Source organism: Orcinus orca, chromosome 1, assembly GCF_937001465.1.
Source record: "Orcinus orca chromosome 1, mOrcOrc1.1, whole genome shotgun sequence".
Lineage (NCBI taxonomy): Eukaryota > Metazoa > Chordata > Mammalia > Artiodactyla > Delphinidae > Orcinus > Orcinus orca.
This window is the reverse complement of record NC_064559.1, coordinates 205167120-205191215: the sequence shown is the minus strand read 5'-3', so window position 1 is coordinate 205191215 and position 24096 is coordinate 205167120. Positions and strand designations below refer to the sequence as shown.

General features: G+C 42.1%; 2 protein-coding genes across 3 annotated transcripts in view; one reads left to right on the top strand and one right to left on the bottom strand.

Annotated features, from left to right (window-relative positions):
- The window catches only part of CLSTN1 (calsyntenin 1), a 523112-nt gene that overhangs the window by 180181 nt on the left and 318835 nt on the right, over positions 1 to 24096 (bottom strand). The window lies entirely within an intron of this gene.
- Positions 1780 to 23998, top strand: NMNAT1 (nicotinamide nucleotide adenylyltransferase 1). 2 transcript variants are annotated; one of them, XM_033432888.2, is made up of 6 exons: positions 1780 to 4464; positions 4822 to 4944; positions 15390 to 15560; positions 17611 to 17794; positions 19303 to 19448; positions 20177 to 23998. In XM_033432888.2, exons 3-6 carry the CDS (start codon positions 15446 to 15448, stop codon positions 20575 to 20577), a joined length of 846 nt encoding a protein of 281 aa, XP_033288779.1. In that variant the 5' UTR covers positions 1780 to 4464; positions 4822 to 4944; positions 15390 to 15445; the 3' UTR covers positions 20578 to 23998. The 2 variants fall into 2 exon arrangements, with proteins under 2 accessions (XP_033288779.1, XP_049568690.1); XM_049712733.1 differs by having other exon boundaries at positions 1780 to 4522.

Here is a 24096-nt window from a genome sequence, read left to right as displayed (position 1 = left end):
TGTCATCCAGTCTTACGACTTTAAATACCATCTGTATGCAGATGACCCCAAATCTAGTAAATCTCTTGTCCTCTCCCCTGACCTGGGCTCTGTTCTGCGTTACCTACTTAACACCACTGTTTGCATATTTAATAGACATCCCAAACTTAACTTCTTTATAAGCTGAACTACTGATCTTCTTCCCTAAACCTATTCCATGACCATCTTTCTCTTCTCAGTTAAAGGTAACTCTAGTTTTTTAGTTGCTTAAGCCAAAAATTTTTGGAGTCATTCTTGACTCCTCTTTCTCTCGCAGCACACATTCCATCCATCAGCAAATCACATTGGCTCTACCTTTATAATATATCTAGAATCGAATGACTTCTCACCACTTCCACTGCTACCACCCTGGTCCATGTCAGCATCATCTCTCACCCGGGTTACAGCAGTACCTTCCCATCTGGTCTCCTTTCTTCCACCCTATTTCCCCCTACATTCTGTTGTCGGCTTTAGCAGCCAGAGAGATCCTTTGAAAATATGTTTGGTCATGTCACTCCTCTGCTCAGAAACCCTGCAGTGGCTCCCTTTTACCGCTGATGACATCTACCAAAACTCCTTCCCTCTGTTAACTCCTGCTCAGCCCTTCTGATCTCGCTGGAGATCCTGGAACTGGGCAGGCCTGCTTCTGCCTCAGGGCTTTTGCATTGTTTCCTTTGCTTAGAACATTTTTCCTTTAGGTGTCTGCATGGCTCACTCCCTTGTCTCCTTTAATTCTTTGCTCAAATGTCACATGGTGAGGCCTTTCCTGACCACCCTATTTAGAATTCCAACACTCCTTATCCTCTTGCCTTACTTTGTTTTACTCATAGCCCCATTATTTAATATGCCATTATACGAATGCATTTTTAAAAAATAAAGTTATTTATTTGTTTTTATTTTTGACTGTTGGGTCTTCGTTGCTGCGCATGGGCTTCCTCTAGTTGCAGTGAGCAGTGGCCTCTCCTGTTGCGGAGCACGGGCTCTAGGCACGTGGGCTTACGTAGTTGTGGCACATGGGCTCAGTAGTTGTGGCTCACGGGCCCTAGAGCGCAGGCTCAGTAGTTGTGGCGCATGGGCTTCATTGCTTGCGGCATGTGGGATCTTCCCGGACCAGGGCTCAACCCCACGTCCCCTGCCTTGGCAGGAGGATTCTTAACCACTGTGCCACCAGGGAAGTCCTGAGAATTATTTCTAAAGTGCATTGATATATTACTCCCTATTTAAGCCCTCTAAAACATCCCCATTCCCTACAGGATAAAATCCAAACTCTGAGCATGGGGACACCCTAAAACAATCTTCCAACAGTTCCATATTAACTTAGAAAAAATTATAGTAAAGTAGAAAAAGGAAGAGAATTCTTTGTGGAATTTTTTGACCTTTCTCCAGTGAAATGTTTAACTATGACATATGTCTAATTAGGAATTCCATTTTTACATATATTTAATTTTAATCTAAGTAGAAAGTATATATTGAAGACTAATGGTATATTGAATATACCCAAGCTTTCAGATTAGGTGAGCATTTAGAAATTCAATATTCAATTCAATTCAATTAGTAATTAGAAAGTTTTCACTTCTAGGGTTTAGCAGCTGTGGAAAAAGTAGTGTGAAGACTAACTTTAAATTTTTTTTTTTTTTTTTTTTTTTTTTGCGGTACGCAGGCCTCTCACTGTTGTGTCCTCTCCCGTTGCGGAGCACAGGCTCCGGACACGCAGGCTCAGTGGCCGTGGCTCACGGGCCCAGCCTCTCCACGGCATGTGGGATCTTCCCGGACCAGGGCACGAACCCGTGTCCCCTGCATTGGCAGGCGGACTCTCAACCACTGCGCCACCAGGGAAGCCCTGTTTTTTAAATTTTAAATGGAGAGTAGTGGATGTCAAACATCAAGTATTTTTTTTCTTATAGTAAATTTAATGAGTGTAATGCTTAATGTTTTTATTTTCTCAAACTTCCTTTTACATTCTCCCAGAAAGTTGCTCATAGGTGCACATGCCCAACATTTTGCTTACAACTTCAGAGACTTTGTACCTCTGAAGCCCAGGTCCCAGATTGAGAACCGCTAAAACAAAGCATCCCCCATGAAGTTGCTCAGCAAAAGTTTTCCACTCGGAGCAAACATGGGTTATAGCAGAAAGTGTTGTCAGTCTATGAGGGACGATTGCTGATCATGGCTGTCTAAGTTATGAGGGGCTAAAAAATAGCAGTTTAAAATTTTATACTTTTCACCTGTGTGGAGAAAGAGCATGCTTTGTATTTCATACGATATTGGTAGCATAAAATAAATGTTTCTTAATGAAATTAACTCTGGTGAGTTGGTTTTGGAGGAAATGATAAAAGCATAAATGTGCATGAAAATTCAGTTTTATAGGTTATGGGTTAAGGTGCTGGTTAAATTTTGCTTCAAGTTATGCTTATCAATTAAGAAACAGAATTTCGTTTTCTGGAGTTACGTTAAGAATGTTGCATAATTTCAAGACACAGAAGTACCAAGCAGGGACTTCCCTGGTGACGCAGTGGGTTAGACTCCACGCTCCCAATACTGGGGGCCCGGGTTCGACCCCTGGTCAGGGAACTAGGTCCCACATGCATACTGCAACTAAGAGTTCACATGCCACAACTAAGGGACCCGTGTGCCGCAACTAAGGAGCCCTGGAGCCACAACTAAGGAGCACATGTGCTGCAACTAAGGAGCCTGCAAGCCCACCTGCTGCTACTAAGACCCGGAGCAACCAAATGAATAAATTAGTTTTTAAAAAAAGAAGTACCAAGAAGCCTTGGTCTTAAGAAGCAGCCTCTTGCATTTAGAAAAGTCAGTTAAAAATTTCCAACTAGCGAAAAATGGTTGGATTCTGTATGTATTTTGAAGGTGAAGCCATTAGGACTTCCTGATGGGGTGTGGGAAAAGAAAAACAATGCATTTAGGATGATTTGAGGTACTTGACTGTAGCAACTGGGAGGATGGGTTTGTCATCAGCTGAGATCTTCAAGTAGATCAGGTTTGGGGGTGAGGGGCAAGATAGTTCAGAAAAAAAGAAACTTCTGATAAAAATCCTATCTTGAGATAAGTTGACATTCATCTGACATGTTGATATTTGGTTAATGAGGTCTAGAGAATGTAAAAGGCTGTGTTACTTTTAAATAGTTTCTGTTACCCATAGTAAAAGAATTATTTCAGGGGATTTCACTGTTAACCTATGAGTTACTTGCGTTTCTAACTCCTAAGTTTTAGCGCTATGCCTGGAATGTGAAAGGTGCTCAGAAAATGTCAGTGTGGTGGATGGATAGTGTGTTGGTGGGTAACTTCCCCTGCAGCAAGTATCACCTGAACAGAGAAGCAGATGGAAAACAATCATTCCCATTTGTGAAGATCTGTGTCTGTCATAGATGTGTTGCGAGATGTTTGTATTAAACTTGTTCCTTCTGCCAAGAGATACTGTTCTTCCCCTCAAGAAATGGCATTATCTCCACTTACTAAAGACTTTGAGAGCATCTGTGAGTATCTAGCTACTACTTAAAATCCCTCAGAATCTGTGCATACACACAGAACAAGTCAAAAGACAACATCATGCAGGTCAGTTGGCTATTTTCTCTAGACAGCAGTTGACTGTCATGATGCAAGAGATTGGTGTAGCCCAGGTAGGGGAGATCGTGATGAGTTTTACTCTAAAATCTCCCGCTGCACTTTTAAAGAAGTGATAGATTGACCTTGTTCAAATATACACTCTGGATCACTGTGTTCTTTTGAAACTAGACCTTTGTTCATTACTAAGATCTATATTTTTCTTTTTCCTTCTCAATACTTTTATAGTGGCCATCCAGCTGATGCTACTAACTTCACTGAAACAGAAAAGGAGGTTCAGAAAGTCAAAGTACTAATGATCTTGAAAGTATCTAATAGGAGATCCTTACTGGGGCTGAATTTGCTTGTGATATCGACCCAGTGATTTTGGTTGAACGATTCCTTTTTATCCATTGTCAGTGCTCATTAATGTTGTCACCTGACAAATTTCTTCCCAGTGACTGGTTTTGCTGTGCTTCTTGTTGTCGTGGCTCTGATGTTCAGCTGACCCCACTTCATCTAGGAGTGGCAGGGTGGAGATGGTCACATGTTTGCTGGCAGTAGTCAGATGACAAGGCTGCTGGAAAAGGCTTAACCTGCCAAGACATATATCTAAGGCAGGGGACCAGCAAGGCTCAGATGTCAGCTTCAGACTGTTGATTTAGCATCTGGCCTTTGACAGGTTACACTGGCCAGCCAAGTCAGCCCCAGGCTTGAGCAAAACACTGTAGGATAAAGAATGGGATCTAATTAAATGGAGTGGAAATAATGTGAGAAGGATGGCTTTTTATATCCCATTCTAACCCTCTCTGCTTTTTCTTTGCTTTTAAAACTCTGCAGCTTCTTGGAGCTCCTGCCTTAAGAGGAGCTATACATTCCCCTTGCAATGTAAGAATCCTACCTGAGCATTTACTTCCCTTGAAGGACTGGTTAAGCCTTTAAATAGGTATGGGTTACTTGGGAAGTTTTTGCTTACCTGTAGAAACCACGCTGCTTACTGAAAGCATCACAGACAAGTAGTAAAGTTCAGGAGTCCTTTTTTCCTATATTTGGGAGGAAGAAAGAACTGTTAGGAATACTTGTCTTTTAATTGCAATACATATTTTAAATGTTTTTGCTGAAAGGGTTTAAACAAAGGCACCAACTTAGCGGGAGATGGAAAGCTCGCTGCTTAATGTGCCAACCCCGTCCAGCAGTTCCTACCACTGTTGATTAATGTCTTAACTTTTTTTTTTTTAATTCTAGTAAAGCAGACTTCACTCTACAAAAAGAAAAATCTCTCATGGAATTTTTAAACTTTCCCTGTTGAAATGTTTTAACTGTGATGTGTCTACTGAGGAGTTCTATCTCTCCATCTCTATTCCTAGTGTAAGTAGAAAATAAATGTTGAGGACTAATGGTGCATTGTATACAGCCAAGCTTTCAGGTTAAGATGAGCCTTTGGAAATTCAGTATTTAAGAACGTACACAGTCGGTTGCCAAAAATGTTAACACTACGGTGCAGACTCCTTCACTGAAGGACCCCACACCAAATACAGAAAACATCCTCTTTAGTGCCTGTGGGACCGGTTCCATCTGAGTAAGCAGCACGGTAAAACCTAAAAGGACAGCAGAACAGCCTCAGTTTACTGGGTTGAATTATCTCAGAAATACATTTCTCTTTTTTTTTTTATTGAAGTATAGTTGATTTACAATGTCTTGTTAATTTCTACTGTATAGCAAAGTGAGTCAGTTATACATATATTTGTTTCAAGTTCTTTTCCATGATGGTTTATCACAGGATATTGATTATAGTTCCTTGTTGTTGATCCATCCTATATATAATAGTTTGCATCTGCTAACCCCAAACTCCCAATCCTTCCCTCCCCCACTCCCCCTTCTCCTTGGCAACCACAAGTCTGTTCTGTATGTCTGTGAGCCTATTTCTGTTTTGTAGATATACTCATTTGTATCATATTTTAGATTCCACATATAAGTGATATCATATAGTTGCTGCAAAATGGCATTATTTCATTCAGAAGTATACTCTTGAATGCAGACCCTAAATAGAAGGTGTTTCCTCATGTATCTATTGTGGAACAAAAGTGCTCAAAACCTAGCCAGGCTAAGGTTTTCCTTTGATCGAGGTCATGTGCTTACTATCGGCAATGCTAGTGATAATAACTGTGACAGTTTTTTTTTTAATTCCCCCATTATTTCATTTAAACCTTACAGCAAAACTGTGAAGCAGGTATTTTTATCTCCATTTTAGAAATGAGGGCAAGGAAGGTCAGAGAGAAGAAGTGGCTCCTGCTGTTGTGGGATTACTGTTTGAGCTGGCCTCCCACCAGGGAATTCTCTGGAGGCTCTTTCTAGAACCATGTTAAAGGCATCCAATAACTTTTTTCACTTTATAAAAATTTAGACATAGTCTTAATTTAAAGTTCACATCACTCTTAAAAGTACATACAAAGGAAAATATAAGTAAAATATACTAGTTTAAGGTGTTCCTAAAACTTCAGCACATTTCAGAGTCCAACTCTTCTGTATCATTTTTTGACTTCAATTAGTTGAGGTCCCTGTTTTTCTACCTATATCATCTCCTTAGTAACTATTTAGTGAATGAGTGGATAAATCTGATATTTTTATAACTGTAAAGAATTTTATAACATCAAAACAAAACATTAGTATTTAATTTAATTTGGGTTCATATTCAAGTTGTAGGATGACTAAAAGAGATACTAAGGAACTTTTTAAGAATTCACTTCAGGGACTTCCCTGGCGGTCCAGTGGTTAAGATTCTGTACTTCCACTGCAGTGGGGCACGGGTTCGATCCCTGGTTGGGGTACTAAGATCCCGCCTGCCGTGCGGCATGGCCAAAAACTAAAACCAAAAAGAAGAATTCCCTTCACCTGAATTCTAAATGTGAATTTCTTCTTAGGTTTCGGTCTTTGAGCTCTTGAAGAGCAAGAAGTCCTATTCTACCCGTTTTTATTCTAGTAGTGTCTGGCAAATAGTAGACACTTAAAAGTGCCTGACAGAATGACTGCACACTTACCAATTGTGAAGAAAGTAAAGATGATATTACCAACCAGGTTGGTGAGGAGAGGTTGACTGCAGTATCGAGAAGATCTGGGCCTAAAAATCAATACCCTGGGTCATACATAAATTGATTACTTATTAGAAGAAATCCACGCTGTTAGTGTAACACCAGAAGGCCCTGATCCTTGAATTCTAATTGTGGCACTAGGTTCATTTGGCTCCAGGCAACTCACTCCTCTTAAGAACCTTGGTTACTTTACTGTGACTGCAAATTAATTAATGCTAGCATTAATAAAAATATTATTAAGAGTTACTAATATCTTAATTGGTGGACAAATAATGTTTACCATTTTTCTAATTCATGTTAATTTGATATTTTGGTGAAAAAGCATTTTGTGGAAATTCTGGAGTAAGGAAATATGCCCTACCACACACAAACCTCTTATAGTAGAAGCTGGCAAGTTTGAGTTAGGCTAATTACAAGGAGTGTCACGGTTTCCATTCCTTCCCCATCACTTAAGTTTTCAGATTTTTTTTTAGGATTTTTAGAACTGCAGTTGATTTTGAATGTATCAAATTGCATTTGCCTCGTTTGCCCGAAAAAGGTATTAACTGCCTTTTTCAGCCAAAACTACTTTCCAGCATAGAATCTGAAATAACAGGTCAGGTCATAATCTGGTTGAGTGTGCCTGTGTCACCCTCAGCCTTGCAGAAGTTAGCTAATGCTAGGCTGTTGGGACTGCTCTCTAGGGAATTTATAAATTGAAACGTCGGTGCTCTCGTTGTTTCCCATTTGACGACTTCTTATACTAGAAGAAATAACTGTTGACTAAAAGTTAAACTCAATCTGCCCAAATCCCAGCTCTCCTGGCTGTACTGAGATTTTTGACTCTTCGAAGAGGTGAAACAGGTGACTACGATTGATAATAGGGGCAAAACAATGGGGCAGGCTGCAATTAAACACATAACAGGAATGGCAGAGGGCACCCGAGCCATCTCCACAGGTAAGACGTGCATGCTGAGCTGCCAGGGGAGGGGGTTGGCTGGAGAAAGAACTTACTTCAGCAGAACATAGAACTGGAGGGTCAGAATGGTGATCCCAAACAGGAACACTGTCACTTGGCTGCATGGGACACAGTGAGTTACATGATACATTACTTTTTCAGTGATAAAATGCCCTCAAGAAACCAAATTCAAGTTCTGTTTCACGAGAATGTTACATCAAACCACAGAAATAAAAGTTTTAAACATAGCAAAGATGAACTAAGATCCATCCCATTACAGCAAAATTATGTCTAATAATACTTTAGTAAGAATAATAGTAACCATTTATTGAGCTCCTACTATATCACTGTGATTACTGGTCTCTAAGGAGTCTTGAGAACCTTGCTTTCTTATTTATTTGTTTATTTATTTAGTTACTGTGGCTGTGCTGGGTCTTAGTTGCGGCATGCGGGATCTTTAGTTGCAGCATGTGGGATCTAGTTCCCTGACCAGGATCGAACCTGGGCACCCTGCATTGGGAGCATGGAGCCTTAGCCACTGGACCACCAGAGAAGTCCCTGAGAACCTTCGTTTCTTTACCATGGCTGTAAGTTAATGCCATAAGACAACCCACAAGCAATAGTAAGAATTATTAATATTCATAATTAGTAGACAAATGTGTCACATTTTTTATTCACTTTCTCATTTAATATGCACACAATCCTATGAAATGGGACTGTGGTTTCCCATTTTATAAATGAGGAAACCGAGGCTCAGAAACATTAAATGTCTAGTCTGAGGACAAACACCTAGTAGTAGCGAGCAGTAGAGCTACAGCAGAGGGTGAGCTACAGCATGGTTAGGACCCTGTGGCCCTGTACTGTGCTCGCTCTCCCCCCAGCCAGATGGTTCACACTGAGTGAGTTAACGTACCTACCACAACTTACACAACCAAATGAGGTCTGTGGTTACCGCTCAATTTTGAAATTCTTTTGAGATTACACTTACATAGTTTCCACACATGTAGGAAAATCTTATTCCTTAACTAATAGTTCTACCTCTTTACTGTAAACTGTTATTCACCTTCATTTATTTTATTAATTGGATTTAGCACCGAATGACTTTAGGGTATTTGTAGAAATTAAATCTCCCCTCCAAAGACAAAGATTTACCCCCAGTGAAGGTACTCAAAACAAAAAGCAATTTCAAAATATACCCCCAGGGCTTCCCTGGTGGTGCAGTGGTTGAGAGTCCGCCTGCCAATTCAGGGGACTGGGTTCGTGCCCCAGTCCGGGAGGATCCCACATGCCGCGGAGCGGCTGGGCCTGTGAGCCATGGCCGCTGAGCCTGCGCATCTGGAGCCTGTGCTCCGCAACGGGAGAGGTCACAACAGTGAGAGGCCTGCGTACCGCAAAAAAAAAAAAAAAAAAAATATATATATATATATACCCCCAGACTAAAGCAATGGCACATTGTTAGAACTAGAATATGGTTACATGTTTAAGGTTACTATTTTAAAAGGAATAGTGTCGCTTTAGAGGTGTAAATCTGAGAAGTTGTCAAGTCAATTGCATTAACAGTCGGTCAAAATAGATTTAATTATATTGAGCATTCTGAAGTGTGACAAGAAAAGCCAAACAGTTTTTTTTTTAAGTTAATGTTTTAAAAACTGACTTAATGTTTACAAAATGTTTCATTAATGTTTACACATCAATGTTTTTGAAACTTCAAGTCAGTGATTTTAAAGTTGAAAATAAATTTTACTTCAACCTCAGGCCAGCCTCAGGAAGAAATGAACTTTTTGCCACAGTGGGCTGACGAGGGGCACTTACAGCCTGAGCTGATGAGATCTTGGCAGCCAGCAGTGCAAGTGATAGGCTGTATGAGCCAGACAGAAGTGAATCATGGTGGCCCTGGTCCTTGAGCACCTGGAGCAAAAGGCAAGGAAGACCCAGAACAGTCCCGTTAGAGCTTCCAAACCTCCTCTACACTCATTCTTCACCTGCCGAGGCCCCCTTCCCTCCACACGAACCCTTCGGGGATTCGGAGGAAGTACTCTCCAATGGAGAGGGTCAGATCCTTGTTCTTTGAAAGCCACTCTAAGCTATGATAGATAGAAGCTCGCTGTAACCTAATTCTTCTATGGCTTTGAGGATCTAAAGTCTAAAGCTGGCTGTGCTAACAGTGAATTAATAGAACTGAGCTGGATATTTGAGACAGGTCATGAATGTGAAAAGAGAGAAAGCTTCCTTTAAGCTGAGAGATCAGCTTGCCCCAACCCCTTCCCCACCCCTTCCCTTGGGGAGGACCTGGAAACCTGAGCTCGCCCCCAAGGTCAGGGAGGGGCTTCAAGCTCTTTGTTCCATCCTTCCCTGCACAGCCAGCAGCTCCCAGGGGATCTGCACCTCCTGCTCTCAAGCTTACTGTTCTTCAGCTCACAGCTTAGTCCCCCTGGGGAGTGGTACCTGAAACTCGAGATGGGTGGGGCTGGAACTGACGCTGGAATCCAGCTGAATCAAGCCCCTCCACCATGGTCCTTGAGAGCATGCTCAGTAGCTGGCCAGATACCCTGATTTCCCTGTGGGCCCAGGGCCACTCCGTAATACCACAGGTACTTTGCATGGGAATTGGGGGGGCAGATAAGGAGTGGGGGGGGGAACAAGCCCCAAGTGAATCCTGGTATCATCCTTGGGATGATAATTGAAAGGTAGGACATTTAAATCATTCTAACCAGTGAACTCATTTTTTTAATGCTGTGTGGAGCATTATTGACTCTTCTCTCCTTTATTTCCTATTAACAATTAGCAGTGTCCCTGTGATCCCTGCCACTGTTTGGAGTAGACCTCAAGTATTTATTGAATAAATGTTTCCTAATTTCCATTCCCACTGACTGTACTTAAATTGAAGCTTTCATTACTTTGTAACTGGCCTTCCTATCGTTTTGCCCCTTCCAGTTAATCCAATAGCATCACCATCATCAGTATTATCACTTTCCTCACAAATAACAGCTATCATTTATTTGGTAGCTGTTTGACAATGCATCAGGCACTGTCATAAGCACTTTGCCGTAACATATCATGATCTCTATTTTACAGTTGAGGAAACTTAAGACACAGAATTAAGTGATCAGGTCAAGATCATACAACCATATAAGGATTTTTAAAGACTCTTGTCACCTTATTTTTCTAGAGCATTGTTTTTCTAGAGCATTGTTTTTCTAGAACCCTGTTGTCACTCCATTGCTCAGAAACCGTCAAAGTTTCCTGTTGTCTAAGGAACTGAAGTTCACATTCCGCAACTCTTCAGCCAGAAGGGCTCATTTCCAATCTACACAGCTCCAATTTATCTCGAATTTTTCTTTTTGGTGAGAGAGAACCTAGGAGTCAGGAAACCTAAATTCTAGCCCTGGTTCTGCCACTCACTAACTTTGTCTCACGCGAGCATAAAATCTGAGCAAAAGTAAGTTGATCAGACTAACAATTGGGTCTGAACACAATTGGGCTACAAATAAACGGTCCTGATACAGGTCTTCTGAGTGTTGGCAAGGCTTACAGGTACACAGTGAGATGTTTTATAGCCTTAATTTCCAACTCATTCTCAACTTATTATTTCTTCGAGATGTTTGTAATAGTGAAAAATTAGATAAATCTAAATGACCAATGATAGATGATTAACTAGAAAAACTAAATATCTAACAATAGGTTATTATTCAGAACAAACTAAATGTCTGGCCATTTTTTGTTCTTTTATGGTGAGAATTAAATTATAATGTGCATGAAAAGTAGTTTGTAAGTTAGAAAGTATCATATAAATGTTAGTTTACTTTTTTTTTTTTTGGCCACGCCATGAGGCTTGTGGGATCATAATTCCCTGACCAGGGATTGAACCCATGCCCTCAGCAGTGAGAGCTCAGAGTCCTAACCACTGGACTGCCAGGGAATTCCCAAATGTTGGTTTCTTTATTGTCATTCGTTATGTTTCAACTTTAATTATAAAAATACTTCAGGCTCTACAGGTGATTCCCTAAAAGTTCCCAAAACACTTTGAGCAATTTGGCATCCGGGGAACTCCTGAAAGTATTTTATTTATTGATAGTTAATAGGGAGTGTTTATTAAAGAACTGAGTGCTTTGAGTTGGAGATAGACAGCTTCACTGAGTCCCAGCACAATGAATGAAAAAGACCCCCACTATGATGCATCATTATGGCATTTGGGATAAAAAGAACATGCTTCAGATCTTCCAAAAAGACAAAGCAGGTTACATGAAAAGGAACAAGAATCAGAATAGCACCAGACTTTCAACAGCAGTGTTCGGTGCCAGAAAACAATGAAGAATGCATTCATAATTTTAAAAGAAAATTGCAGCCTAGAATTCTCTCAGTTAAGGAAGAATAAAGACATTTATTTTATCTCCCATTTGCCCTTTATTATGAAGCTATTTGAGGATATGCTCCAGAAAAATTAGGAAGAAAAACAAGAAAGACAATGACATGGTTCTAAGAAATAGGGGATCTCCCTTAGGAGAGAGGTGAAATGTCATATTTCAGAATGACAGATGCACAATGGGTTAGAGATTTTCAGCCCAGATTAGAGAAAGAATTTCAGGAAAAAAGCCTCCATGAAAAAACAGATTCAGTAGAGTAATAATAGTTGATTGAACCATTTGAAATAAATTTCTTTTGAAGATCAAAAAGAGTTGAGGGACTTTCCTGGTGGCGCAGTGGTTAAGAATCCACCTGCCAATGCAGGGGACAAGGGTTCAATCCCTGGTCCGGGAAGATCCCATATGCCACGGAGCAACTAAGCCCATGTGCCACAACTCCTGAGCCTGTGCTCTAGAGCCCGTGAGCCACAACTACTGAAGCCTCTGCGTCTAGAATCTGTGCTCCGCAACAAGAGAAGCCACCGCAATGAGAAGCCCGTGCACCGCAACAAAGAGTAGCCCCCTCTTGCTGCAACTAGAGAAAGCCCGCGTGTAGCAATGAAGACCCAACGCAGCCATAAATAAATAAATAAATAATTTTTTTAAAAAAAGGAGTTGAATTACAGCAACATGATATGCAACATAAATAATTGCTATATTCATAGTGTGTTTGTTACTTGCCAAAAGCAGCTTTATGTAGCATATGTGTATTGTCTCATTTAATTCTCACAATAATCATGAGGTAGGTAATATTATTTTCTCTGTTTTAAGACAGAAAAACTGGGGCAAAAGGAAGGTTAGGTTGCCCAAGGTCATCCAGCTCATGTAAGTATTGGAGCTGTGGTGTGAACCTGGACAGCCTGATTTCAGAGCAGGGGTTTGTAGCTGTTATGCTATATAGGCAGGAGGTTGGAGGATACTTTTTTTATGGACGCTGACCAATCCCAGGAGAAAGACCTGTAATACAGCCAAGTTACCATACAATGAAACCCACTGTGCAGAAGCCCTACCTACCCACTTAGAACTTCCTATCAGCTCTTTGAAGGCAATATAAAATGTATCATTAATATTGGTAGAGAAATAAGAGAGCATAATGCATTGGTGAAACAAGAACAGAATACCATAAAAAGTAACATTCAGAGGACAAAGGTCTAAAACATTGAGTATTGGGAATTCCCTGGCAGTCCAGTGGTTAGGACTCAGCACTTTCACTGCCGAGGGCCCAGGTTCGATTCCTGGTCGGGGAACTAAGATACTGAAAACCTTGAGATGTGGCCCAAAGGAAAAAAAAAAAAAAACTGAATATAATAGCAGAAATGAAAACCTCAATAGGTGGATTGGAGGATGAATTTGAGGATATTTAGAAATTAGAGCATGAAGGTAAGAGATGGAAAAGAGAAGAGAAAGGGTAAGAAAATTGGAAGACCAGTCCCGGTGCTTCAGCTCTAACTCTTAGGCATTTCCAAAGAGAACAGAGAAAATGGAAGGTAGAAAATCATCCATGAAATAACTCAAGGACATTTTATAGAACTGCAGGTTATGAGTTCTGAGATTGAAAGGGCCTGCTCAGGGCCCAGCACAATAGATGAAAATAGAGCCACACTGGAGAACATCACTGTAAAATTTCATAACATTTGGGGACAGAGTTCTCGTAAGCTTCAAGGGAGAAATAATATAAGCCACATTAAAAGGATCAGAATTACTGGAAGTGACTTTGGATTTCTCACTGTTAGCACTGCAGTCTAGAAGCAATGCCTTCAGAATTGTGGGAGAAGGTGACTTTCAGCATAGACTAGAGATTCTCTCTATCTCTCCCCCCTATACATAATCTATGAGGATTAGCTCTCATACACCCTCACGACTCTCTCCCAAACTTCCCAAGTATATAGCCTGAGTGTAATGGGGGTGTATGAGCTAATTTTCTTTGATCATGAGAGAAAGTAAATAGACACTCTTTGAATAAATTAAGAAATAATATTATAAGCACATAATATAGAATTACGATAGATTCGACCAGAAGAAATAGCTGAAAAAGTTAAAAGTGGTCACCTCTTAGGGACTTGGTTGGAGGGGTTGGTGGGTGAGATATGGCCAATGACTGTTGCTTCCATTATGGGCCTTTTGTCACCCTACGATTTCAAATCTATATACGTGAATTCGTTTAATTAAAAAAAATTTTTTTTAATTTGTTTAATTTATTTTTTGGCTGCGTTGGGTCTTCGTTGCTGCCCACGGGCTTTCTATAGTTGCAGTGAGCGGGGGCTACTCTTCATTGCGGTGCGCGGGCTTCTCATTGTGGTGGCTTCTCTTTTTGCGGAGCACGGGCTCTAGGCGCGTGGGCTTCAGTAGTTGCAGCATGTGGGCTCAATAGTTGTGGCTCGTGGGCTCTAGGTGCGTGGACTTCAGTAGTTGCGGCACACAGGTTCGGTAGTTGTGGCTCATGGGCTCTAGAGCGCATACTCAGTAGTTGTGGCGCATGGGCTTAGTTGCTCCGCAGCATGTGGGATCTTCCCAGACCAGGGCTCGAACCTGCATTGGCAGGTGGATTCTTAACCACTGCGCCACCAGGGAAGCCCTAATAAAAAATTTTTAATAAAATTTTAAACTCAGTTGCCTTGCATTACTTCATTAGGGTTATGGAAGGATCAAATGGAATAACTGATATGGAAAAGAGTTTGTCCGTTGTAAACTGTTACTCAGTTGAAAGTGATAACATGACCATGTTGACTAAGAGGCAAAATACGGTTTTGAAGGACGGGTTGTTGGGGAGTTATATTTGGTGGATGATAATGTCATTGTATCTGTTAACCCGGCCACAATAGTGCAGTTGCAAAACAAACATTCATTTTTGCTCATGAGTCTAGGCTCAGCTTGTGGGTTTGCTGATCTGATCCAGGCTCAGCTAATCTCACCTGGACTTGCTCGTGCATCTAAGCAGATTGTCTGGGGTTTGGATGGTATAGGATGGCCTCAACCACATAGCTGATGGTTAGCTGTCTGTCAGCCGGAGTACCAGCTCTCTCCTGCAAGTTCTGTCATCCTCCAGCAGGCTAGCCTGGGTTTGTTTTCAGGTCAGGGGCAGGAGTCCAAAAGAGAGTGGGAGTGTACAACACCTCGAAGGCCTAGGCTCAGAATGGGAACACTTTCCCATGTGCCACATTGTTTGGGCCAAAGCAAGTCACAAAGGGTGCGAAGGAGATTCCATCCCTTTATGGTAAGAGCTGCAAATTCACATTGAAAAGGAAGGATGGAGAAAAGGGGCCATTTTTGCAATTCACCCAGCATAGTCAGTGAAGCTAACTATTTATTCCACCTCTTTGGAATGAGAACATGGAAAGACATCAGAAGCCCTGTAACTGAACTTACTTTCTTTTTCCTTTGTAGACAATAAGAGAGGTGTCAGAGTTTTCCATTTAGATCTACAACTTCAAATTCTCAGCATGGAAAACTCAGAGAAGACAGAAGTGGTTCTCCTTGCTTGTGGTTCCTTTAATCCTATCACCAATATGCACCTCAGGCTATTTGAGCTGGCCAGGGACTACATGAATGGAACAGGTAGGAAGAGTAGCCAAAAGCAATGATGGGGTTCAGGATGCACTGCCCTACAATACAGCACTTTGGCATATTGGATATTTTAAGCGGAAGGACTTTGATAAAACAGCAGAGGCAGGAAGGTCACTCTGGCCTCCTCCCTCCACCCCTCTTCCCTGAAGCAGATCGTAAAACGTTCACGTGAGAGGTGCTCTCCCTAAACCCGGAGAAAAGGAGCATCCTTATCTCTGAAGACAAAGGGAAGTCAAGCAAACATTCTTTAGTAAATTCCCCTGAGTTTTCTACACTTACCTTGTACTCTTTGCCCTATCGTATTCCGCCATGACTGTTTACCCTTCATCTAATCTAGCATAAAAATACAGTAAGTCCCTTATATAGAACAAGTTCCGTTCCAAGAGTGAGTTCATAAGTCCAATTTGTTTGTAAGTTCAACAGAGTTAGCCTAGGTACCCAACTAGCACAATTGGCTATATAGTACTGTACTGTAATGGGTTTATAATACTTTTCACACAAATAATACATAAAAAACAAGCAAACACAAAAAATAAAACATTTTTAATCTTACAGTACAGTACCTTGAAAAACAGTAGTACAGGACAACAGCTGGCATACAGGGGCTGGCATCGAGTGAACAGGCAAGAAGAGTTACTGACTGGAGGAGGGAGAGGAGGTGGGAGATGGTAGAGCTGAAGGATCGTCAGCAACAGGAGACGGAGGGTGAGCTGCAATGTCACTCACGCCTGATGCTGATGGCACAGGTTCTGGTTCCTTGGTTCCTTGTTGGATTCAATTCCATCTACCGTCTTGAAAAAACAATCTAGGTAGTAGCTCTTTTTTTCTCATCATAGATGACTTGGTAGCCCTGGATTGCATTCTGAACGGCTGCTGCAACCTTCGTGTACCGTTCTATGTTCAGGTCCTATGCCTCAATAACTAACAGTGCCGCCTCAAATAAAGAAAATCCCCTTGCCATTTCCTGAGTCGTGAATCTCTTCAGTTACTTCTTCCTCTCCTCTCTCTTTGTCCTTTCTCTGGGCCTCCAATTCCATCACAGCTTCATTAGTAAGCTCCTTGTGTTGCACAGCAAGGAGTTCAGTGAAGTCGTCCTCTTGCAAATCTAGCTAGAAATAAAGATACTATACTACTGTACCCTTACAGTACTGTACAGTAAAGTACACAAAAGCACAACCACTTGTAGAGGATGCGGTGCACGTGACAGTGTACGCCAGACATGTTAACTAACTTATGTGATTGGACATGCGAACACACGTTCACATCTTTGAAAGTTCGCAACTCGAAGGTTCATATGTAGGGGACTTACTGTACTTAGGTTTAACTGTTTCTTGGAGTCTTCATTTCCTTATGAAGGCTCCCGTGTCACATAAATCTTACATTATGTAAATTTGTATGCTTTTCTCCTGTTAATCTATCTTTGTCAGTTTCACACCCCGCCAGGGACCCTAAGAGGGTCGAGGAAAACTTTTTCTCCCCTACATACACACAGATTTATTTTGTTTTGTTACATAAGTGATCATGCTGTGTGCTGATAGGTGGATGGGTGTCCAAACTCACTAATGATCAGGGAACTAAAATAAAAAATGAGATATATTCTTCCCATCACATTGACACAAGTTTTGAAACTTGATAATGTCAAATATCAGGTGTTGGGAAGGAATGGGCTCCTGTGTACACAAATAGATTAAGGCTTTTTACAAGGCAGTTTGGCAACATCAATCAAAATTTAAACTGCTGAGGAATGGGGAGTCAGTGTTTGATGGGTACAGAAATTTCACTTGGGGAAGTTGAAAGAGTTCTGGAGATGGACAGTGGTGATGGTCGTACAACATGTCACAGTACTGTACACTTAAAATAGCTTAAATGGTAAATTTTATGTATATTTTACCACAATTAAAAGTAAATAAATAAACCTGGATCCCTGTGAAAAAAGGAGGAGGGGGGAAATCTGTGATTATGAAACCATATTGATGATATTTCCTGTGCATAAAATCTAATTTGTTATAATACCTCATATCAAATCTGCTTCTTTACCCAGGGAAATATGAAGTTATCAAAGGCATAATTTCTCCCGTCGGCGATGCATATAAGAAGAAAGGACTCATCTCTGCCCATCACCGAGTTATCATGGCAGAACTCGCCACCAAGAACTCAAAATGGTTGGAAGTTGATACATGGGAAAGTCTTCAACAGGATTGGATAGAGACTGCCACGGTGCTAAGGTATCCATGGTGCAGTCAGCTTTGCCATGCCATTGCTGTGTGAGGTTATCACATGGTAACAGGGTGTGGGTGGTGCTCAGCCTTTATGGCTGTCACTGTGTTTTGAGATGTTTGCACACTTGTTAACTGTATATCCCTATTAAAGAATAGAGGAAGCACACCTGGCCTGTCTGTGCCCCAAGTGAGAAAGGTAAAGTTGTAAGATGATGTTACTGTGGTCAGTCTTCTTAAGTATAAAAGAGAGAGGCAGGTAATTTAAGGAAGAGAAGCCATGATGCTTGATCACGGAGAGAGCTGGTTTTGGGAGCTGCTTCCCTGACAGCATATGGGCGTTGTCACAAATCGCCATGCTCAGAACGCTGAAACAGCTCCAGTTTAAGGGTTCAGAAACCAGAGTGAGTAACATCTAATTATTGCTGAATGTTCTCTTGAGTATAAAACACCAGGACTTTTGGAAAAACCTGTCTAATGTCTGTTCTTAGGGTTCGAACCTTCTGGTTCTAACCATATCAGTTAGGCTTATGATAGGAAATAGAAACCACTCTGAGCATTTTAAGCAGAAAGGGATTTTAGGTGCTCATGCAGAAATGTTGAAAGGGCTGGAAGAGTAGAAGTGGTGGCTTGTTTCAAGGTCATGCCTCCTTAACTGCAGTTGGAGTCAGGAAACTGTTCCTGCTTCTGCTGCCAACGATGCTGCTCTTAAACTGTCCCAGTCTATAGGGTCTGGCCACCACGCTGACATGGTAAGAGATTACTTGTCGGGGTCCAGTATATACTTGTTTGCTTTTTATGTATTATTTGTGTGAAAAGTATTATAAACCTATTACAGTACAGTACTATATAGCCGATTGTGTTAGTTGGGTACCTAGGCTAACTTTGTTGGACTTAAGAACAACAAAGTCCAACTTTGTTGGACTTATGAACGTGCTCTCAGAAGGGACCTCATTGGTATTTAGGGGACTTACTTTCTGTAATCAATGTTAATGCTTGTTTTTATGACACAGACACATACAGCTTAGAATAGTAATAGCTACCATTTGCTGTGCTCCCAGGATTTTCCTTGCTTTCCATTCTTGACAGCCAGAGCCCAGGGCTGCCATGCCATATCCTAGCCAGCATCCGTTCTGACCCAGCAGTACTATGTGTTCGAAGGCATCCATTCTGAGTAGTTGGGCATCGTACCTGTGGTTAAATGTGTTTAACAGCTCCCAACCTTTTTTTTTTTTTTTTTTTTTTTGCGGTATGCGGGCCTAGGCTCCAGACGCGCAGGCTCAGCCGCCATGGCTCAGGGGCCTAGCCGCTCCGCGGCATGTGGGATCTTCCCAGACCGGGGCACAAACCCATGTCCCCTGCATTGGCAGGCGGATTCCCAACCACTGCGCCACCAGGGAAGCCCAGCTCCCAACCTTTAACATTGCATCAGAGGCTCTTAGGCATCTCCAGAGGGATGACGTTTCGGTTGAGCATAGTGAGAAAGAGAAATGTTCTATTGCTTTGTTGCTTTATAGACACCATCAAGAGAAGCTGGAAGCCAGTAGCTGTGATCAGCAGCAGGGCTCACCTGTACTGGAAAGGCCTGGACGGAAGAGGAAGTGGGCTGAACAAAGACAAGATTGTAGTCAAAAGAAATCACTAGAGCAAACAAAAACAAAAGGTCTGTATGTTTTGCCAGGACTTACCAATGATAGCTGTTAAGACTCTAGAGCTGAGCAAGCCCCCTTTGTATTTTACTTTCATATTCAGTATGTGTGGGTGCCTGGAAAATGCCCCTTGTCAGTTTTCTTTTCTTTTTTTTTTCCCCTTTTGCTGCACTGCACAACTTGCGGGATCTCAGTTCCCCGACCAGGGATTGAACTCAGGCCATGGCATTGGAAACCCGGAATCCTAACCACCAGGCCACCAGGGAATTCCCCACCCCTTGTTAGTTTTATGATGGAAGGAGGGGAGAGTCAGAGGCACCCTGAGCTTATTTATCCTGCAGGAGGTCAACCTTAACTTTTGAGGGATCCTGGATCTCTTTTTAGAGAATCTGAATGTGATAGAAACTATGAACCCTCTAGCCAGAAGAACACACATACGCATTCATTTTGATGCAGAGCGTTATTAAAAAGGCAAACCCTGGGACTTCCCTGGTGGCGCAGTGGTTAAGACTCTGCACTCCTAATGCAGGGGGCCTGGGTTCGATCCCTGGTCCAGGAACTAGATCCCAGATGCATGCCGCAACTAAGAGTTTGTATGCCACAACTAAGGAGCCTGCAAGCTGCAGCGAAGAAGCCCGCCTGCCACAACTAAGACCCGACACGACCAAATAAATAAATAAATATTTTTTTAAAAAAAGAAAAAAAGGCAAACCCTGAAGCTCTGTTTTCTTCTCCTTCCCAGGTGTGCCAAAGGTGAAGTTGCTGTGTGGAGCAGATCTCTTGGAGTCCTTTGGTGTGCCCAATCTGTGGAAGGGTGAGGATATCACCAAAATCGTGGGAGACTATGGGCTTATATGTATTACTCGGGCTGGAAATGATGCTCAGAAATTCATCTATGAATCCGACGTGCTGTGGAAACACCAGAACAACATTCACCTGGTGAATGAATGGATCACCAATGACATCTCATCCACAAAGATCCGGCGAGCCCTCAGAAGGGGCCAGAGCATTCGCTACTTGGTACCAGACCTTGTCCAGGAATATATTGAGAAGCATAGTTTGTATAGCTCCGAGAGTGAGGAGAGGAATGTTGGGGTGATCCTAGCTCCTTTGCAGAGAAAAACTGCAGAAGCTGACACATGAGAAATTCTCCAGCATGGTATTGTGGACTTTCCTTTTGGGAATTTGAAACAGTGTGGGTGTTAGTAAATGGGGGAAGGAATTGTGATCCTCTTTAATAAATTAAAGTTTAAAAGGTTGGTAAAAATCAGTAGTAATTTAAAATCAGGTTTATCTTTATCAGAAGTTACTAAGGTGAATGATTTCAATTTTTTTTTTAGGAATATACAAATCCCTTTATCTTTAAAACAAGAGATTAGTAGCAGAGCTAATTGTAGAAGAACATTTAATATACAAATCCCTTTATCTTTATTTTTTATTATTATTATAAATTTATTTATTTATCTTTGGCTGCATTGGGTCTTCGTTGCTGTGCACGGGCTTTCTCTAGTTGCGTCAAGCTGGGGCTACTCTACGTTGCGGTGCGTGGGCTTCTCATTGTGGTGGCTTCTCGTTGCAGAGCACGGGCTCTAGGCGTGTGGGCTTCAGTAGTTGTGGCACGTGGGCTTCAGCAGTTGTGGCTCGCGGGCTCTAGAGCGTAGGCTTCAGTAGTTGTGGCACGTGGGCTTAGTTGCTCTGTGGCATGTGGGATCTTCCCGGACCAGGGCTCGAACCGTGTCCCCTGCATTGGTAGGTGGATTCTTAACCACTGCACCACCAGGGAAGTCCCCTCTTTATCTTTAAAACAAGAGATGTGTAGCAGAACTAATTGTAGAAGAACCTTGTAGAAGAACATTCAATCAAACTAACTACAAAAAGAATTCAAAAAAGACATCCTGGCTTTACCACAGAAAGAGAAGTAAAGTGTGAAAAGTAAAGAGACCATTTAAGATCCTAATTTTAGTTACGAAAGGAACGAACATTTTATGCATGCCTTTTTTCCTGGGCAGCGCTCACTCAGGGTGGCCGAAGAATTCTTAAAATAGTGATCTTGTAAAATGCATCACTGATCAGTCATCTCCAGCTGTGCAAAATACCGGCTGTGAAGTCCTGGCAGAAACTACGCCAGGAGCTGGTTCTCTCCAGCACACATCAGAAGGCCAGTGAAGCTTTGCTAGGCACGCTTAACTGCAGCCCCACCTGTAGAGGCAGGGAGAGGGGTCCAAGCCCTGGAATGTTTAGAAAGGTACACGGGTGTTTCTGATGCCCACGAGAGGCAGGGAGCCTCTGCCTTCCCCACGTTATGCACAGATTCTCTTAGCACAGCCCTGTTGTGGCTCCTGGTCCAGCCCTGGCCATCTGCCATCTCTGTATAGAAGGGATGTCGTGCTAACCTGACGCAGAGAGAACCACAGAGAATGAGAGATCTCACTCAAGGATTTTGTGAGGTGTGAATGCTCTTAGCCTTTACTGGTAGCTTAATCAGATGGTGAAAGGACACGAGAAATGCCACACTGGACCAGCCCAGCAGTTCCTCTTTCTTTTTGTGGCTGCGTTGGGTCTTCGTTGCTGTGCGCGGGCTTTCTCTAGTTGCAGCGGAGCGGGGGCTACTCTTCATTGTGGTGCGCGGGCTTCTCATTGTGGTGGCTTCTCTTGTTGCGGAGCACGGGCTCTAGCCGCGCAGACTTCAGTAGTTGTGGTATGTGGGCTCAGTAGTTGCGGCACACAGGCTGTAGAGCACCGGCTCAGTAGTTGTGCCACATGGGCTTAGTTGCTCCGTGGCATGTAGGATCTTCCCGGACCAGGGCTCGAACCCGTGTCCCCAGCATTGGCAGGCAGATTCTCAACCACTGCACCACCAGGAAAGCCCCCCAGCAGTTCCTTTAGCTCAGAATTTTGGTTCCTGATGAGTGGCTTGTGGAAGAAATCTCCACAGCCTCAATCTAAAACTCTCGAGTTTCTGAAGACCCCTGCTGGTTCTATTCCAGCCCACTGTGAACCTGCCATTTGTGGATTTAAGCAGAAAAAGAGTCTGTTTTCTTATACTTTTTCTCTTCTTGTCCTTTTGTAGGAACTTTACCCAAAGTAGAACACTCAAATAATAATTGAAGTCATAACGTTATGTTAAAAACACAAACTTGTTATATGGTTTGCTACTGATTAAAATTTTGTGGAAGTTTTACCAATTAATAAAACAAAAAGACCAGAAATAGCTTTTTCTAGAATAGTTTTATGGTTCATGAAAATCACTCTGTGATAGAAAGAGGACTAAAGTTAAATTTCTAATGAAAGTAGAATAGGGACTTCCCTGGTGGCACAGTGGTTAAGAATCCACCTGCCAATGCAGGGGACACGGGTTCGAGCCCTGGTCTGGGAAGATCCCACATGCCGCGTAGCAACTAAGCCCGTGCGCCACAACTACTGAGCCCTCGTGCCACAACTATTGAAGCCCGTGTGCCCTAGAGCCCGTGCTCCACAACAAGAGAAGCCACCGCAGTGAGAAGCCCGTGCATGGCAGTGAAGAGTAGCCCCCGTTCGCCGCAACTAGAGAAAGCCCACGCGCAGCAACAAGGACCTGACGCAGCCCCCCAAAATAATAATAATAATTTTAAAAGAAGAAAGTAGAATAATTTACCTTTACATACCTACATCTAATAATTTACATTTCATACCTACACCACTCTAAAGGATTTATACCTCTGTAGGAGAAAAAAATGTACTTATACCTGTGCAGTTAGATAGTCAGATCTGAAGCCACCATTTAAAAAAGGAAAATGTTAAATAAACTTGGCAAATGTAAATTCTACAGCTCGTGGCTTATTCTTATGAAGTCAACAGGCCGACTTCTCAAAGACGGAGGAGAGCAAAGCCTGGCACCCAATAGCTTCAGTCTCTTATCTGCTGAACAAATGCAAGGTTATAATCTCAGATTGTAGAGGTGAGGATCATTCTTCCACTCCTCAGCTTTTCGGAGTTTAAGAATTGTAGCAGTACTGAAAAATAACAATCGAGAAACAGATGAAGTTATCAAAATGTAACTTTGATTTCTTCTCCTGGAAAACTACACTTAGTTTATATGAACTGTGTGTGAACTGCAGGAAGTTTCCAGTGCTAGAAACTTCTTTTCTACTTTGATGCCTTCCTGCCTAGAAGTGCTCACAGTCTGCTTAGCTGTGAGTATATTGACCTCAGGGCCCACTGGGTAAGGCATGTGGGGACCCTCCCAGGAGACCTGGTAACAGTGAAATGATCCCATTGTTGTGCTATTTATGGATCAACAACTTTGTATATGGAAGGAGCTGCTTGCCTTTTTGTCCCAGTACCAGGATGCTGCTAATGCCACAAGGTAATAACATAGTTTAGGGTATCCTTAAGGACAGAACTTCCTCTTTGGATAATGAAATAAGACAATGAATTTCACAAGGGAATAAATATCAGTAACTGTTGTGGCTTCTGTTGAGGAAGAGGGGAAAAATGCCATTGTTTGTTCCCTACCATACCTTTTTCATACTTGGCTCTTGTAATGTGAATTTAAGAGTTTAGGAAGTGTGTAGAGCTGGTGTTTTGTTTGATGCTGGTGTTTTTTATGTGTTGTACTCCCTTACCTCTTACCTTGTCTAATTTGAAGCAGCAAAAGAACGTTCAGTAGAAGTCCTTTACTGC